Source organism: Chionomys nivalis, chromosome 11, assembly GCF_950005125.1.
Source record: "Chionomys nivalis chromosome 11, mChiNiv1.1, whole genome shotgun sequence".
Classification (NCBI taxonomy): Eukaryota; Metazoa; Chordata; class Mammalia; order Rodentia; family Cricetidae; genus Chionomys; species Chionomys nivalis.
The window spans coordinates 47,242,942-47,259,716 of NC_080096.1; the positions used below are offsets into that span (position 1 = coordinate 47,242,942).

A 16,775-nucleotide genomic window follows, 5' to 3' on the forward strand; every position below is an offset into this window, starting at 1 on the left:
TATAATGAAATGTCTAAAATGAATACAATATAAAGAAGAGACTGAGTAAGCACAGGGTTTTGAAGGTTGACAGTCGAAGCAAGCTCTCATACCATTTCAGGCCAGCTCACAGGGCTGCCTTCTGTACTGGCTAGTTTTAAGTCACTTAACACAAGCTAAAGTCATCTGAGAGGAGGGGACCTAAATGAAGGAAATGCTTCCTTCCGTAGGCCAGCCTGCAGGGCATTCTCTCAGTGATGGGTGGAGGAGGACCTAGCCCACTGTGGGTAGTGTCACCTGTGGCGCAGTGGTCCTGGGTTCTCTAAGAAAGTGGACTGAGTGTCTTAGGTAGGGTTTCACTGCCGTGAAGAGACACTGTGACCACGGCAACTCTTATAATAAAATTCTAATCGTGGTGGCTCGCTTGCAGTTCAGAGGTTAAGTTCCTGTCATGGCAGGAAGCAAGGCAGCATGCAGGCAAACATGGTCTAAACAAGTAGCTGAGAGCTCTTACATCTTGTTGCACAAGCAACACCTGTGGTTCTGGCCAGCTGATGCTGAAGATTCAGGTGATGTTTTGACTAACAAGATACCAGAACCTCTGCTTTGGTGGGACAATCGATGTTGGAACCGAGAAATTGATGGTGATTAAGAAGAGACCAGAATCACGGAGGTGAAATAGTCTAGGAAGTGGTTCCCCAAGGTCAACATACAGAGCTGCGTTCTAGAGGTGGTCGACGATGTACTTTACGCTGGCAGCCTCACCCAGGAGGTACTGGTTTTGAAAGCATGAAAGGGTCATGGAGAGCAGCTGAGGCTTGGCACGGTGAGAGGCCAGGATAGGCCGTTGCTGAAGGTGCAGCCTCAGTAATGGCTGAAGTCCCAGGACTAAAGGGGTCATGCAGGAAAGTCAAGGCTTGGCACCCTGAAGAGAGTCCAGGAAAGACTATTACTGAAAGTGTAGCCCAGCTGCAGCAGGAGACACTGGTACCACGGGGTGACGACCAAGGAGAGCAGCAGGCACGAAGCGGAGCCCACCTTATGGTGTTTATCTGCATGTACGTATATTGGCACACCATTTGAGTCCTGGTGTCCACAGAGGCCAGAAGAGGGCATCACACCCTTTAGAATTGCCATTTGTAAATGCTACAAATCAGACCTGGGCCCTCTTCAACAGCAACAAGTGGTCTTAACCACTGAGCCATCTCTCCAGCCTCCTTTTTAATCTTTAATTTAATACTCCAGCAATAGGTCTGACTGAAGAAGGGAAGACTATCCATTTATTTTCAGAAAGAACATTAGTGAAACTGAGAAAGGGAAATTCCCAAACAACTTAAGACAAAGTCTTATGTGACCGGGGTTAGAGACACGACTCAGTGGTACAGTGTTTGACTAACACGGGTGAGGCCCTGGAACCTATGCCTGACATTGAAGGGGGAAAAAAAACACAAAACAAAAAAGCACAAGTGTAGCAAAGATCATTCATGACTAAGTATCGGTCTCTAACAGCTACTCCTCCCTCTAACATCGACTCCTCCCTACCCTTCCTGTCACTCTCCTCTATTGGGAGGTGGGCACATATCCTCTGTCCACAGGCTGCACCCTCAGTCCCAGCACTAAGGAAATAGCTTAGCTGGTACAAAATGCTGCAGTACGAGCATCAGGACCAGAGTTCAAATTGCAGACACTCCCTACATAAGTTCCAAGTGGGTATGCTTGTAATCCCAGTTCTGGGAAGTGCTGGCAGCAACAGGTAGAAAGAACCCTGGGGCTCCCTAACCAGCCAACCATGCTGGCCTGACTAGCTGCAAGCCAAAGAGAGAACCTATTTCAGGAAAGAGGCTGGATGGTGAATGTGCCCGAAGAATACCTGAGGCTGTCCTCTCATCTCCACATGCATATATCACATGTGTCCAGAGGAAGGAACAGGCACGCATGCACATACACACACAGACACATGCATCCTCGCACAGACACAGTTCGGACTCACTTATTTCAAATCCAGAATGTTCTCTTTTTTTCATTCTGCTTTGTGTATGTACATGGGTATCTCTTCTGTTCTACCTCTCCCAAAGCCAATGTATCCTCAGTGGAAAACAATATCTACTGCAACCTGGCATTTAATGCTGATTCAAAATCAGAAACAACAGAGAAATCACTCAAAAATGGCTGATAAATAAAAATTTTTGAAGCAGGACGTTATGAAACTTTTTAAACAGGTGGTATATTAAAAAGTGCCTCAAAGAGGGCTACCCGCTAGGTCAGTCCTGCAGCAAAGACAGAGCACAGCTTCCTGGGGCTTGCTGGCCAGCCAGCCTAGCTTACTTGGAGAGTTCCAGGCCAGTGAGAGACCCCTACCCTAAGAAGGAAAAAAGGAGCTGGTGCATGAAGAACAACATTCTGGTTCCCATGCTCATGTGCACATACATGAAGAGGAGCCTGCACATGTGCACACAGTACATACAGGTGCACCTGTACATGCGCACGCACACACCCACATACACTCAGGCCAACTCAGAGGTATTTGTCTCAAATGGGAGGCATGAGAGCTCTCAAAGCCTGGCTGACATGATCTATGACTGTAAGAGCCTTCACGCTGGTCCATGTATTTCAGGCCCATTTTGCTACCAGTCACTAAAAGGACTCCCCGCTCAATGTAAAGGTTCTTAACCCAGCCTGTTTCAACCGTGAACAATAAATTCATTTTCAGGCTTCTGCTTTGTATGTGATACTGTGTCTGCAGCGTTGTCTCCATTGGTGATTCACAATTCAAGGCAGCTAGACAAGAAGTCACCAGACAAGGAGTCACTACCTTTGGCCCAGGTACTGTAGGTACAATGTGATTTTTCTAGTCACCAGCTCCACACCCATGGGTTCTATCAATCAATCAATCAATCAATCAAGGACTGATACTATTCAGAAAGAGCAAAAATAATGAAAGGGGGTAATAAAATATAATACAGAGGCCAGTGAGATACCTTAATGGGTAGGAGTACTAGTTGTAATCAAAACAACTCTGAGAGAATGGCCAAGATCAAAAACACTGATGACAACTTATGCTGGAGAGGTTGTGGGGTAAAGGGAACACTCCTGCATTGCTGGTGGGGTGCAAGCTGGTACAGCCCCTTTGGATATCAGTGTGGCGATTTCTCAGAAAATTAGGAAACAACCTTCCTCAAGACCCAGCAATACCACTTTTGGGTATGTACCCAGGATGCTCAATCGTACAACAAGGACATGTGCTCAACTATGTTCACAGCAGCATTGTTAGCCATAGCCAGAACCTGGAAACAATCTAAATGCCCCTCGACCGAAGAATGGATAAGGAAAATGTGGTATATTTACACAGTGGAGTACTACACAGCAAAAAAAAATTATGACATCTTGAAATTTTCAGGCAAGTGGATAGATCTAGAAACATCATAATGAATGAGGTAACTCACACCCAGAAAAACAAATATCATATGTACTCACTTATAAGTGACTTTTAGACATAAAGCAAAGAAAAAACAGCCTACAATTCACAATCCCAGAGAACCTAGACGACAATGAGAACCCTAAGAGAGACATACATAAATCTAATGTATATGGGAAATAGAAAACTACAAGATCTCCTGAGTAAATTGGGAGCATGGGGACTATGGGAGAGGGTAGAAGGGATGGGGAGAGAAATGGAGGGGAGTGGAGAAAAACATATAGCTCAATAAAAACAGTAAAAAAGAGTACTTGCTACTAAGCGTGAGTACCTAAGTTCAAGTCCCGAGACCCATATAGTAGGAGAGAACCAAATCCCAGTTGTTCCCACCTCCACATGCTTGCTGTGACACACATACACACACACACACACACAAATCAACATTAAAAAGTAATGTAAAACAAATAAAAATACCTACATCATATTCTCAAACAGGATGATATCTATGCTATATTTGGTTTTATGATATAGAGATGATTTAGGTAAACGCATGGATTATAAGCAAATGCCATCTTATCTTATAGAAGAACACTGTGAGAAACAAGAGCCACATTATACAATAACAAACTCAAGAACTAGGGATGGTGAAGCAGTTTTTAACATACCATTCTACAGGCAGAGATGCAAGTATCAGGAAAAGGCAAAAATGGCTAGTGTGCTAGTTTGGTGCAAAACAGGGGTTGTTAGGCCCCAATCATGAGATACTCTTGCCCTCTTTCTCCCACAGGCTGGTACCCCAGAGGTACAACCTTCATATTCTTTAAGCATAGCTGCCTTCCCAAATTGCCCACCCTACTGGCTCAGAATGCAAAGCCTTACCTAGGGAATATTCTGGGGCTTGAGACCTTTTCTGATCATGGGCTCAGTCAAGTAGCAGACTGCCTGCAACTTTCCAGTTCTCAAGAGTTTTCACGCACGCAGGTGCCAGCTGCCAGCTAGCAGAGAGGGGCCTGGTGCCCTCTGCTTCTCTGTGACTCTCTGATGAGCTCTAACTGCACCTCATACTGAAAATGGACCATAACAATTTATTTCCTAAATACATAATCTTTTATAGAATTTGGTTAGTGAGGGTGTCCTGGACCAATACTCCTGACTACACCAAGGGAAGGCTTATAGGTAAAATAGAATCCTGTCTTAAGCTTACTCACCAATGGGAACATATGACACGCAGACATAATCTCACCAGAATTGGATCAATCTATTCTAGCAGTATCTATGGGAAAGGAGCAGTTGCTTTTTGAAGATACGATCTTAACTAAATCACGCCAGAAGAGGAACAAACACATGTAAATCCCTGGTGAGTAAAGTATTTAATTAAATCAGAGCAGCAAATCGAGGAACCTAGGGAACCACTAGGGTCTAAGTACAGCAGGCAAGCGGGGACAAACATCCTGAGTAGAATCGGCAAAGTGATCAGACCAGACATGAGACTGTTGAGTGCAGAGCCAGGGAGCCAAATGCAGGTGAAAGGTGAAAGCCTACAGCTGCTGCAGGGAATGAGCTACCAGAGTCACCAGCGGCTGTGAGGGACTGTGTCAGGGGAGAGGCTCTGAGGGACTGTGTCAGGGGAGAGGCGGAAGCAGCACAAGTTAGCAGGAAGTAAGGTGCTCAGCGGACAGTGAGACTCAGTGGTGACAGAACTCAGAATCTGGCCAAAGAGAGAAGAGCAACAGGGCGGTCAGTGGCTAACGTGTGAAGACGTCTAACAACTGATTTCCTTTCCACCCTACAGGGCTCCCAAAGGGACAGATATCCATTTGAACCCTAAAACTCCCACTCTACCTAAACGTAAGGACAAGGCTCACGTCTGCACACCCCGATTCCCCCCAACCCGTTCTCTGTACAGGTCACAGGCCAGGGAACCACTGGATGAAGACTCTAGGAGTACAGGTGAGATGAAGGAGCTTCCACACATAGCTAATGAGTATTCTCTCTCCCCTCATGGAAAGTTGCGGTGGTCTGAGGGGCAGAGAAAAAGAAACCCTGGCTTCTTGCTCTGTGTTTGCAAATGTCTGCCCCATCCAGGAAAGTCTACAGAGCTCAGTTTAGACTTTGACAACTGGGAAAAGGAGGTCCTAAAATTTAAGAATCCCTTAATTCTCAGACACCGCTCAAGTTCTTGGGACTGGCAGGTCTGCGCCAGACTCAATGCTATGGCTAAATTCTGGTAAATTGTTTTTCCAAGACAGGGTTTCTCTGTGTAGCTTTAGAGCCTGTTCTGGAACTAGCTCTTGCAAACCAGGCTGGCCTTGAACTCACAGAGATCCACCTGCTTCTGCCTCCCAAGTGCTGGGATTAAAGGCGTGTGCCACCATCGCACGGCTAAATTCTGGTAAATTCTTTAAGCTGCCCAGGCTTCAGAACTCTCATTGGTGACTTGAAAGCACCCATAATAGCATCTTCCTTACAGGGCTTCAAGAGTATCCTTGAGACACCAGCGCAGTGTTGGCATGGTGCTTGGCAAAAGGCAAGACTGTTTAAAACACGTTAATAAAGTAAAACAAAGTACTGCTAAAATAAGTAAATGTAACTGCTAAAAGGAATGAATCCTTTAGCTGATTGCAAGTCCAATATTATTTTAAATATACAAAGAAAACATGTTCCTTAAAACGCCTTGGAAATTACCTTGTGGCAACAACCAATTCCAACTTTGCCAACCCACATTTTTATTCATCAGATTTATAGAAAAAAATATTTAAGCTTCACCTCTCTAGTGGACTTCCCCAATTAAGACAGTTAACCTCCCTTAACAGGGGGTGGGGGTGGGCGGAACCAGGGGCGTTGCATTGCATTAATTTCCTGGCCCGACAGGACAGCTTGCCTAAGAGCGCCCTTGGGTATATTGTCTCTGTTTTAATGAAAATTCAGCTCCAGCCCTCTTAGTGGAAGAGGTCCAGTGAATTACCCAGCAGAGACTGGACTTTTCAAAAGCCTGCTCCCAGGCAGTAGGCCGAGCAGGGACAGAAGCACCTTCCCCAAGCCAACTTGGGGGGAAGGGGGAGCTCTAGCACCTGCCCACCCAGATCACAGGCCTGACACCCCAGTGGGGTGAGCGCTCCGGTGGCCAGCCCTTCCAGCTCTAGGCCGGGAGCCAGCGGGAGGCGCCCCAGTCCCAGACCAGAATAGTAGGGCGCCTAGGCGGGTTCACCTTTCCCAGCAGAGCCACGGCAAAACTGGGGTGGGAGTGAGTGAGGGTGAGGGAAGCGCTAGAGGGGGAGGGTAAAGCCAAGGTCAAGGGAGCGTGCGCGGGGCGGGGCGAGGCGGGGACTGGACGGAGGCGCTCACGGAAGCGTGGGCCGGGAGGAGCCCGCACGTCGTGCACGCTCGGCCCGGCCTGCACGTCCCTTACCCCGTTGGCGGCGGCGATGCGGACAATCAGCTGGATGGCCTCGGTCATGTAGAAGCGGCCGTCCCCGCCCACCACCAGTGTGGCCTCCTGCCTCAGCGCTGGCTCCACGGTGGAGACGATGCTCTGGATGAAATTCTCGGCGTAGTTGGCGTTGCTCTGGAACACTTTCACCCGCTTCCGCAACCCGCTCGTACCGGGCTTCTGGTCCGGGTACGCCTGCGTCTTCACCGTCACGATCTTCACCATGGTGGCGGTTGGCTGCGGGAAGACAGCGACTGCGGTAGCTGCTGTCCTGGCTGCTGCAGGCGAGGGTGCAGGGTCCGCTGGGCTCTCCTCCTAGAAGCGACCGCCCCAGGGCCCGCCCACGTCGCTAAAGTCCGGCGGCCGGGGTGGGGGGGGGAGTGGGGGGGGAGGACAGGTCACGGGGTCGAGAGGGGCGGAGTCTCCCAGATGGACACCTGACACCTGAGCCAAAAGTCTTTATAAAGAAACTAGCTCTTTAGTTGAGGGGCAGAGCTTAGTGTAGGAACACATCATAGTGCAATGACGAACAGCTCAAGGCTGTTGCCGGTGATTGGACAAGAGTTCCAGATATAGAAGCGAGTCTGAAGGACAGAAATGCCATCCTCCGACTTATTTTTCCCCCCCGCAAGGGCAGGAACAACCCCAAAGTTAAATAGGCTTTCTGCTTTTTACATGTTTGCTATGCAGCACACCACTTTATTAGGGATAGTGGGTAACCAAAGAACTGACTTTGTGTGTAGTTGCTACACCTTTCAAAAGTAAGAGGTCTGCCTTTCCCTGCTTATGCTTTCAAAACTGAAAATTCTGATGATCAGATCCTTCCTCGCCACGAAGTTCAACTCAGATTGGGTCTAAGCAAACCAGAGTCTTACTAGTATTTACCTGCCCGTCATCCCATCAGGTTTGACAAGGAGGAAACTTTGGGGCAGCCTAGATAATCGTTGGCACAGACGGAAGGTGTCCTGTGATTATGTGAAAACACCCCAGTGGTGGCGACAAGGGGAAGGGCTAAAGCACTCACAGAGGATTGGATTATTCCGTGGAGCGCTTTCTTTTCTTGTGGCTCTAGTAGCTCCTTCGGTTTGCTGAGAGTCTCTGTTTGGCAAATGTGTCATTTGGTGTACTGAGAAAAAAAAAACCTTCAGAGAGTTAATATCTGAGTGGCCATCTTAAACAAGCATGAAACCTTTCAGAAAGGATTTCTGCAAGAATTAGTGAGGCTGTGGTAATGAGCGAGCCTACATTCTTAGGCACATGCGCACACGGTGGATATACGGACCTATACAGACCTTTGCAATGATGTAGCCCGATACAGTCCAATCCATTGATACAGGCCTCAGGCTGTACCTAAAACATATTAGACCTAAAATTATCAGCTCCCCCTCCCCAGTTCCAGGACTAGAGCATACCATTAGCCCATAAATTATTGTATTCATGCTTTCATAGTGGATAATTGGTGTGTCTTGGCCAAGCAGGGAGGTTGGCCCATGTGAGTTCTGCCTCCCAGCAAATGTTGACATATAAGTGGATACAAAGGATATGTACATATCGCATAGCTTGATACAGTCATTGCCAGTGAGCTTCGTTGGTAAATATGTGGACATTAAATACTAGACTGCTGCTCATAATTTCTGATACTTTCCTAAGAGTCCACAGTTTATATAGTCACATCTTTTGTAAATTGTGTGAACAGACCCATTGAATAGATGAGAAAATTGAGGGTGGAATGGTGAATGTGATTGAAATAGCATAGACTCCACCGAGTCTTAGTAATATCTACTTAAAAATTATAGTTTACATTAGTGCTTTTACCACAGTACTGATAGAAAGTACTCAACAAATGGTATAGTGGAAAGCGGTGGTGGGCTCAAACTCAGGTCCCATACCCTCCCAGCCTTCTTCACTCTCTATGGAAGTATGATGAAGCCTTTCGTTTAAGAATGGCTCCGCGTAGATCAGGTTGGGTTCAGGGTGGGGGGAGTACTGAAAGAGACTACTGCAGAGGAGGCATTTCGGGGTCAGGTAGGAACCTGGCATAAGGAATCTCTCCTGAATCTACTCCTGGCAAAAGCAAATACATAGCACGAACCGGCCTCCTCCTGTGACCAGGCGAGACTTCAAGTGCAGAGAGTGGGAAACCAACCTCTAGCCGGATATCCTCCAATCTACAGCCTGCTGTCATCCAGCAGCTGATGGAAACAGATGCAGACCCACAGCCAAACATTAGGTGGAGTTCAGGGAATCCTGCAGAAGAGAGGGAGAAAGGATTGGAGGAGCCAGTGGGGTCAATGACACCACAAGAAAACCCACAGAATCAGCTATCCTGGGATCACAGGGGCGCACAGAGACTGAACCGACAACCAGGGAGCCTGCCTGGGACTGACCTAGGCCCTCTGCACATATGTGACAGTTGTGTAGCTTGGTCCTCTTGTGGGACCCCTAACAGTGGAAGCAGAGACTGTCCCCAACTCTTTTACTGACTTTTGGGACCCTACTCCTCAAACTGGGTCGTCTTACTGTAGCTTAATATGTCATATTTTGTTGATATCCATGGGAGACCTGCCCTTTCCTGAACAGAAGTGAGGGAGTGGATTGGGGTACAGGAACGGGTTGGGGGGGGCTGGGAGGAGAGGAGGGAGGGAAAACTAACTGGGATGTGAAAGAAAAAAGAATGGTCTGTACTTCTCTTACAATATGCAACATTCAGCTTCAACTGCATAATAAATTGGTCTAAAACTTATTGGCTTAACACAGCCTCCATTTATTACTGTTCATGATGTGAGTTAATTGGTAATTGCTTATGTAATCCCTTAGTATTACTTTTCTAGTGCTGTATAACAAGGTACCACATACATGGTGATTATGATTGAAAACACCCATTTATTACCTTAAAATTCTATAGGTCAGAAGTCTGCCAGATTTGGCTGTATTCCACAGTCCGCATATGTAAAAAGATTAGAACCATGATCTTGGCCAGGCCCAGCCCTTATCTGGAGGCAAAGTGTTAGAGGTAAATAAAAGTAGAGGCCACAGGGTAGCTATTCAAAGTCCAATCACCTGTGTCCTGTATCCCAAACTGCACTCACCCTCATTACCCTCAGCTACTGCTAGCTCCAGTCATAAACAGCACAGAATGTCCTGTCATCGTGAGTCAACAAAACCTACCAACTCCAGACAACTTAGAGAGCGCTGCATGGCGTAAAAGGAATGTTAAAGTATAACAACACTGTGGAGACGGACATATGCTTTATTGTTGGGTAAAAGGTTCAAGCCCAATCCCTGAACATGAAAACCACCAATCTCTGAGCGTGAAAACCCACCAATCCCTGAGCGTGAAAACCCACCAAACCCTGAGCATGAAAATCCACCAGTCCCTGAACGTGAAAACCCACCAAACCCTGAGCATGAAAATCCACCAAACCCTGAGCATAAAAACCCACCAGTCCCTGAGCGTGAAAACCCACCAAACGCTGACTATGAAAACCCACCAATCCCTGAGCATGAAAACCCACCAAACCCTGAGCATGAAAATCCACCAGTCCCTGAGCGTGAAAACCCACCAAACCCTGAGCATGAAAATCCACCAAACCCTGAGCATGAAAACCCACCAGTCCCTGAGCGTGAAAGCCCACCAATCCCTGAGAGTGAAAACCCACCAATCCCTGAGCGTGAAAACCCACCAATCCCTGAGCGTGAAAACCCACCAATCCCTGGGCTCAAGGTCCCACCCCTAGTTGAAGAGGTATAGGCTGTTGACAACTGCTGACAGGGCAGGTCAGTTTTCTTCTAGAATAGCTCTGATAGGTCACCCACACCCAAGAGGTCAGCCCAGCACCCATGTACATGTAGATAACACTAATTGGACTGGAGGAAGAAGAGAAGTCCTGGCATGTGAGGGCCCTGCAGACAGAAATGAGACACTTCTTGGCAGTGTGGACCCAAGAAGCAAGTGGGCTAATTATGTGCTTGCACAGAGAGTAGATAGCAAACCTAAACATTCTTACTCCATGCTTTGGCATCCAAGCTAACAGAATTTAATCATAGCCCAAGGAAACACAGACTCAGTTATGGAAAATGGGTATAAAAGGAACTCTGAAAATAAGCATGGTGGTGCAGGCCTGTAACCAAAGCACTTAAGAGGCTGAGGCAAGAGGGTAATGTGTATGTGGCCTGCATGAGTTATATGCTCTGAGGCCAGCCTAGGCTACATAGAGACCCTACCCAAATATTTAAAACCTGGAAAAATTTCATTTTCTGAGAGATTTGTATCACTCAGAAACCTGCATCTCTGCTACTCAAACATAATGGAGTTTTTAAACACTAAAGTATAGAAAAGGTTGTCTTTCTGTATATAGTATGCTTTATGCTTAACAGTATACTACTTTCATCCATTTTCTGATTCATATTTTCATATTGATTGTCATCATGATTTCATATTGATATTTTTTATTCCAATAAAAATCCAAGATGTAAAGATGTAAGCAACAACAAAAAAAAACAACATTTTAATTCTGAATTACTTATAGTATGGCCCTAAATAAAATAAGTTTAAAAATGAAATTGTATATAAATTATTTTACTTGGATATTTTCTTTTTGAAGAAAAGATCTGAGAACTTCTTTTTAAAATTTATATTTATACTATTAAAAGTTTTAAATATAATTACATCTTTCTCACCTTCCATTCCTTGAAACCCTTCCATGTCCTCAGCCCAAATCCTTCTCAAATTTATAACCTTTTTTTGTTTTATATATCTATATAGATATAGAATGTGTGTGCATGTATACATATATGCAATAATAACAAAGAAATATATATATATGTATATTCTGCTGAGTCATTTAGTGCCACTTGTATGTATATTATTTCAGAGCTAACCACCTGTAATTGGAAAACCAACTGGGGGACTTGTAAGTATTACAGCTTGGATAGAAAGGTATTGTGGCAATCAGGGGCCAAAAATACCACAAAGTCATACAGCACAACAAACCTCACTCAGGAAATTTATTGGGAGGAGAAAAACAGGAGGGTGGCTGTCTCTGCTGGGGCAAGAAACAGCAGAGAACTGAACAGAAGGCAATGCTTATATAGAGTTTATTGAGAAAGGGGTGGAACTTTTCAGCATGAAGCTTTTCAGGATGGAGATCAGTGGAATTTCATGTCCAGAGGCAGGGTTTTTACTCTGTAGTGGGGGGGGGGGGGGGTCCAGCAGTTAGGGCAGTTAGAATGTTCTTTGAGTGGAACCTGGCAGTTGGAGGTCCTAGAGGGAGGGGCCTGGCCTCTGCCGTAGCTTGAGGGTCTTACAGAGCACACCTCTGGAGACCCCTAATTCTCCCTCCCTACTCTAAGCAGCCATTTGTCTGTCTACAGTGGGACCCAATGGAGATTCCCCTTTCATATTGGTGTGTCTATTGGTGTGGTCATTGTTCAGCTTCTGTTTAGAAAGCCATGTTGTTGAGTGTTGCAGGAGTAGCTTCCCTGTCTGTGCTGGAGGACAGTCTCACAGAAGACTTTCTGCCTCCTCTTCCATGTCCTTGAGCCTTATGTGCAGAAGCTGTGTTGGAGATGCATCTCTTGTTTGGGCACCCCGTGATGAGTTGTTCTCTACAGTTTTCACCAGTTGTGGGGATTTTGTTGTTGTTTTGTAATGGTTACTATCTGCTTCAAAGAGAAGTTTCTTTGATGAGGGTTGAGTGCTACATGTATGATGTATTTATCTAATTATTCTTTATAAATAAAACTCAGGAGTTGGCTATCAGGGTAAGAATTTGAACCATCAGACAAGTGGCAATGAGGCAACCAGTGACCTCCTATCTCTGTCATTCCTCCATCCGAAAGGGGCCAAGATCCTTTCAGCCCCAGCCTACTACTTTCTGTCTATCTGTTCTCAGTCCTCCAAAACCTCTATGGCTAATTTTGGTCAGCTAGTAACTAGCTCTGCACTCTGATTTGAAACAAACTCTATTGTCAGTCTCTGGAACATCTAAATGCAGTAAAAATATCACACATTTCCTGTCTTTTATCTAAATAAAAAGGAAAGGTTTTAATTCTGACACAGAAAAACTATACAATAAAACAATTATCAGGTAAGAATTATATTTATAATGTACAGTTTATTTGAATTTGGCAAATTCAGTGAAAATACTCCATTATCTATCCTATATTGGTGGGTCCAAAGTTTTGTACCCAATTTCTATCCTAATTTGTATTACCAACCCAAACTGTTTAGACTTCATTTTTTAAAATAATGTGGCAGTAGCCCAGAGGAGGGTTCCAGATCCATGGAGAGAGGGAACCAGTTGCCTGAAAAGTGGACATGGCAACATGCAAAAGAAGCATATGTGGCGGGAAGTGAGGGCACATGGCTGCCTGAAGGCAGAGCCAGCCAGCGGTGGATGGCTAACTCTGGTGGTGTTTGGAGCAGGGAATGGGCAGCAGCTGGAGGCTGTTGTAGAGAGGCAGCAAGAGGAAAATCCCAGACTCTCTCAGAGGGAAAAGTCAGCCAGTATTGGTACTTCCAGGGACTGCAAAGTCAGGGGCAAGCGGCTGTCTAGTGATTTCATGCCCCGAGGTGGATGCCAAATGATGCATTTATCTAATTATTCTTTATCAATAAAAACTCAGGAGTCAGCTGTCAGGATTAAGAACCTGAATGATCAGAGAAGCAGCGGAGAAGTGGCCAATGACCTCCTATCTCTGTTGGTCCTCCATCCAAAAGGGGTGAAAACCCATCCTCAGCCCCACCCTACTATGCCGTTTTTCTATCTGACCTCAGTTCTCCAAAACCTCTTTGACTACTAATTTTGATCAGCTAGTAACTATCGCCATCCTCTGATTCAAAATAAACTTTATTGTCATTCTCAGGAGTTTCAGAAAGGAACCAAAATATCACACAACACATTTATCTGTGGGTATAAGGATAAACATTTAGAATGCAGTTAGCAATTATGCAGGTTTAATACAGTGACAGTCCATGACCTCGCTAGCCCTAGGAAGTTGGTTAGGTTTCCAGTACTGGGTATGATTCCTCTACAGTTGAACAGGCCTTACATCTAAGACAGCTGCTGGATATCACCAAGGTGTTACTATTGAACCCTTGGGAATATCTTGCCATAAGTGGTCATTGCTGTGGTTCATAGGGATCACAGCTGGCTAGGATTATTGGCAGCTTTCCTCTCTTGGTAGCATGTACAGCACTGCCTGGTACTTCTGGTACCATAAACACTAGTCCTCAGGAGGAGAATTTTAGGTCAGAACAAGCACCAACTCTTAGGAGTCCTCTGTCCAAAGTGTATGCATGCTGTATTCAGCAATAGGGGTTTATGCAACATGTACACACACCACACAGACACACACACACACACAAACACACACACACAGAGTGCTAGAAGGAAATAAGCCAAGATGTGTAGCTATAACTATCCTCAGGCATGAGATTATGTCATTTTGTTATTTTAACAAATTATCTGGATTTCAAGATTTTCCATGACAATTTGTATTATCACAAAACACGATTTTTTTTCCTTTGGAAAAAATTATCTCTTAGTCTTCATGCTATTTGTGTGTTTTTTAATTACTCATTTAGGCCAGTGGTTCTCACCTTTGGGGCATGACCCCATCAGGGTTGCACATCAGATACCCTGCATATTAAATAGGTATGGAGAGAGTCGGCAATCCTGACTAAGATCACAAACACAAGTGGCAGGTCATGCTGGAGAAGATGTGGAGCAAGGGGAGAACTCCTCCACTGCTGGTAAGCGTACAAACTTGTACAGACATTGGAAACCAATAATGTGGTTTCTCAGAAAACCGGGAATCAATCTACCACAAGACCCAGCTATACCATAGCTCTGGGGCATATACCCAAAGGATGCTCAACCACAAGGACACTTAGTTAACTATGTTCATAGCAGCTTTATTTATGCCTAGAACCTGGAAACCTAAATGCCCCTCGACCAAGGAATAGATAAAGAAAATGTGGTACATTAGCACAATGGAGAATTACTCAGCTGTTAAAAACAGGGACACCAGGAAATTTGTAGGCAAATGGATGGAATTAGAAAAAAAAATCATCCTAAGTGAGGTAACTCAGACTCAGAAAGACAAACATGGTATGTACTCAATCATAAGTAGATACTAGTTATTAAATAAAGATAACTATGCTGCAGTCCGCAGACCCAGAGAGACTAGGTAACAAGGAAGGTTCAAGGGGAGGGGAAGCACCTCTTTCTCCCTGGGAAGGAGAAATAGGAGAGATTTCGGGAGTGAACTGCAGGTGGGTGGTGGTAGTAACATGAGCGACTATGTTGGGGGGCAGAGGGGAAGACTATACTAAAAGAGACCGCTGAAAAGGGGGTACCTTTCAGGATCAGGTTAAAACCTGGCACAAGGGAGTCTCCCAGGAATCTACAAGGTTGACCCCAGCTAAGACTCCTAGCAATAGAGGATGCGTAGTATGAACTGGCCATCTCCTGTGACCAGGCAAGACCAAGCAGAGGGAGTGGGAAACCAACCCAGTCACATAACTTAGTCTGTCCTACCCATGGAATGTGCTGGGCTTAAGGGTGACCTAGAGATTGAGGGAGTGGCCAACCAATGACTGGTCTAGCCTAAAACCCATGCCAGGAGAGTAAGCCCACCCAGACACTGCCTGGAGCACCAGGAACCACAGGCTGAATGACCCGGAGACCTAGGATAAAAGGAACATGACTGGTGAGTAAAAAATTAATGTAATGATGCCTCACGTTATTCTGCTATACTCATAGATTGGTACCTAACCCAACTGTCATCAGAGACACTTCATCCACAGCTGATGGAAGCAGATACAGACCCACAGCCAAACATTAGGTAGAGGTTGGGGAATCCTGCAGAAGAGAGGGAGAAAGGGTTGGAGGAGTCAGAGAGTTCAAGGAGACCACAAGAAAACCCACAGAATCAATCTGGACTCACAGAGACTGAAATGACAACCAGGAGCCTGCTTGGGACTGACCTAGGCACTCTGCATATGTTACAGTGGAAACAGGGGGCTGTCTCTAAAGTTATTTTTACAGGTTTTTGGGATCCTACTCCTCATACTGGGTCACCTTGCCCAGTACTAATACATGGGGAGGTGCTTAGTCTTACTGCAATTGATATGCCATGTTTTGTTGGTATTCATGGGAGACCTGCCCTTTCCTAAACAGAAACAGAGGAGGAGTGGATTGGGGGGGGGTGGGAACAGAGGGGAGGTATGGGGGATAGGGACTGGGAGGAGAGGAGGGAGGGAAAACTGTGGTCAGGATGTGAAAGGAAGAAAGGGAGGGAGAGAGGGAGGGAGGGAGGGAGGGAGGGAGGGAGGGAGGGAGGGAGAAAAATAAAGAAAGGAGGGAAGGAGGGAAGAAGGAAGGAAGGAAGAAAGGAAGGAAGGAAAGAAGGAAGGAAGGAAAATATTTTCAGAGAGTCAAAAGTCATGATGCTCTATAGTGAGTGGGCAAGTGAAAATGAAAGGTATCTCCCAGAAATTTGGGATTAGGAATGTTAAAAACATAGACCTGTGGGTTCTGTATAGTGTGAACCTAAATTAACTTTTGGACATATAAAGTTTGAACTGTCAGTCGTGCACCCAAGAGATATACAGTAAGGTGTTAGAGAAACAGGCCAGAACTCGGAAGAGGCTTTGCCGAGTGCTATAAATTCACAGTGCATCTGCATATAGCACAGAAATCACATTTAAGGACATGGGAATGGATGGGGATCTCTGACAGGAGAGAATGCATTGTAAAGTGTGGGGGTTTGCAAAGTCCAACACCAATCTCAAACAAGCTCAGAGACACCGCATACATAAAGGTCTCAAAAACTTAGCTTTTCTACTTTTGAGAGATAATTTTATCTATCTATCTATCTATCTATCTATCTATCTATCTATCTATCTATCTATTGTATGTGATACAGGTTGTGGGGTGGGTAGGT

General features: G+C 45.5%; 2 protein-coding genes across 4 annotated transcripts in view; both read right to left on the reverse strand.

Moving 5' to 3' along the window:
* The window catches only part of Pgm1 (phosphoglucomutase 1), a 56,952-nt gene extending 49,791 nt beyond the window's left edge, over positions 1-7,161 (reverse strand). Inside the window, exon 1 of the mRNA XM_057784723.1 lies at positions 6,804-7,161. Coding sequence (XP_057640706.1) covers positions 6,804-7,049 — 246 coding nt within the window. The 5' untranslated portion in view covers positions 7,050-7,161. The remainder of the gene's footprint in view (positions 1-6,803) is intronic.
* Positions 7,162-9,054: 1,893 nt separating this feature from the next.
* Positions 9,055-16,775, reverse strand: part of Efcab7 (EF-hand calcium binding domain 7) — a 70,257-nt gene continuing 62,536 nt past the window's right edge. For all 3 annotated transcript variants that reach the window (XM_057783453.1, XM_057783454.1, XM_057783455.1), the window contains 2 exons: positions 9,715-9,817; positions 9,055-9,071 (listed from right to left, as the gene is read on the reverse strand). In XM_057783453.1, the coding sequence (XP_057639436.1) occupies positions 9,731-9,817 (87 nt within the window). In that variant the 3' untranslated portion in view covers positions 9,055-9,071; positions 9,715-9,730. The remainder of the gene's footprint in view (positions 9,072-9,714; positions 9,818-16,775) is intronic.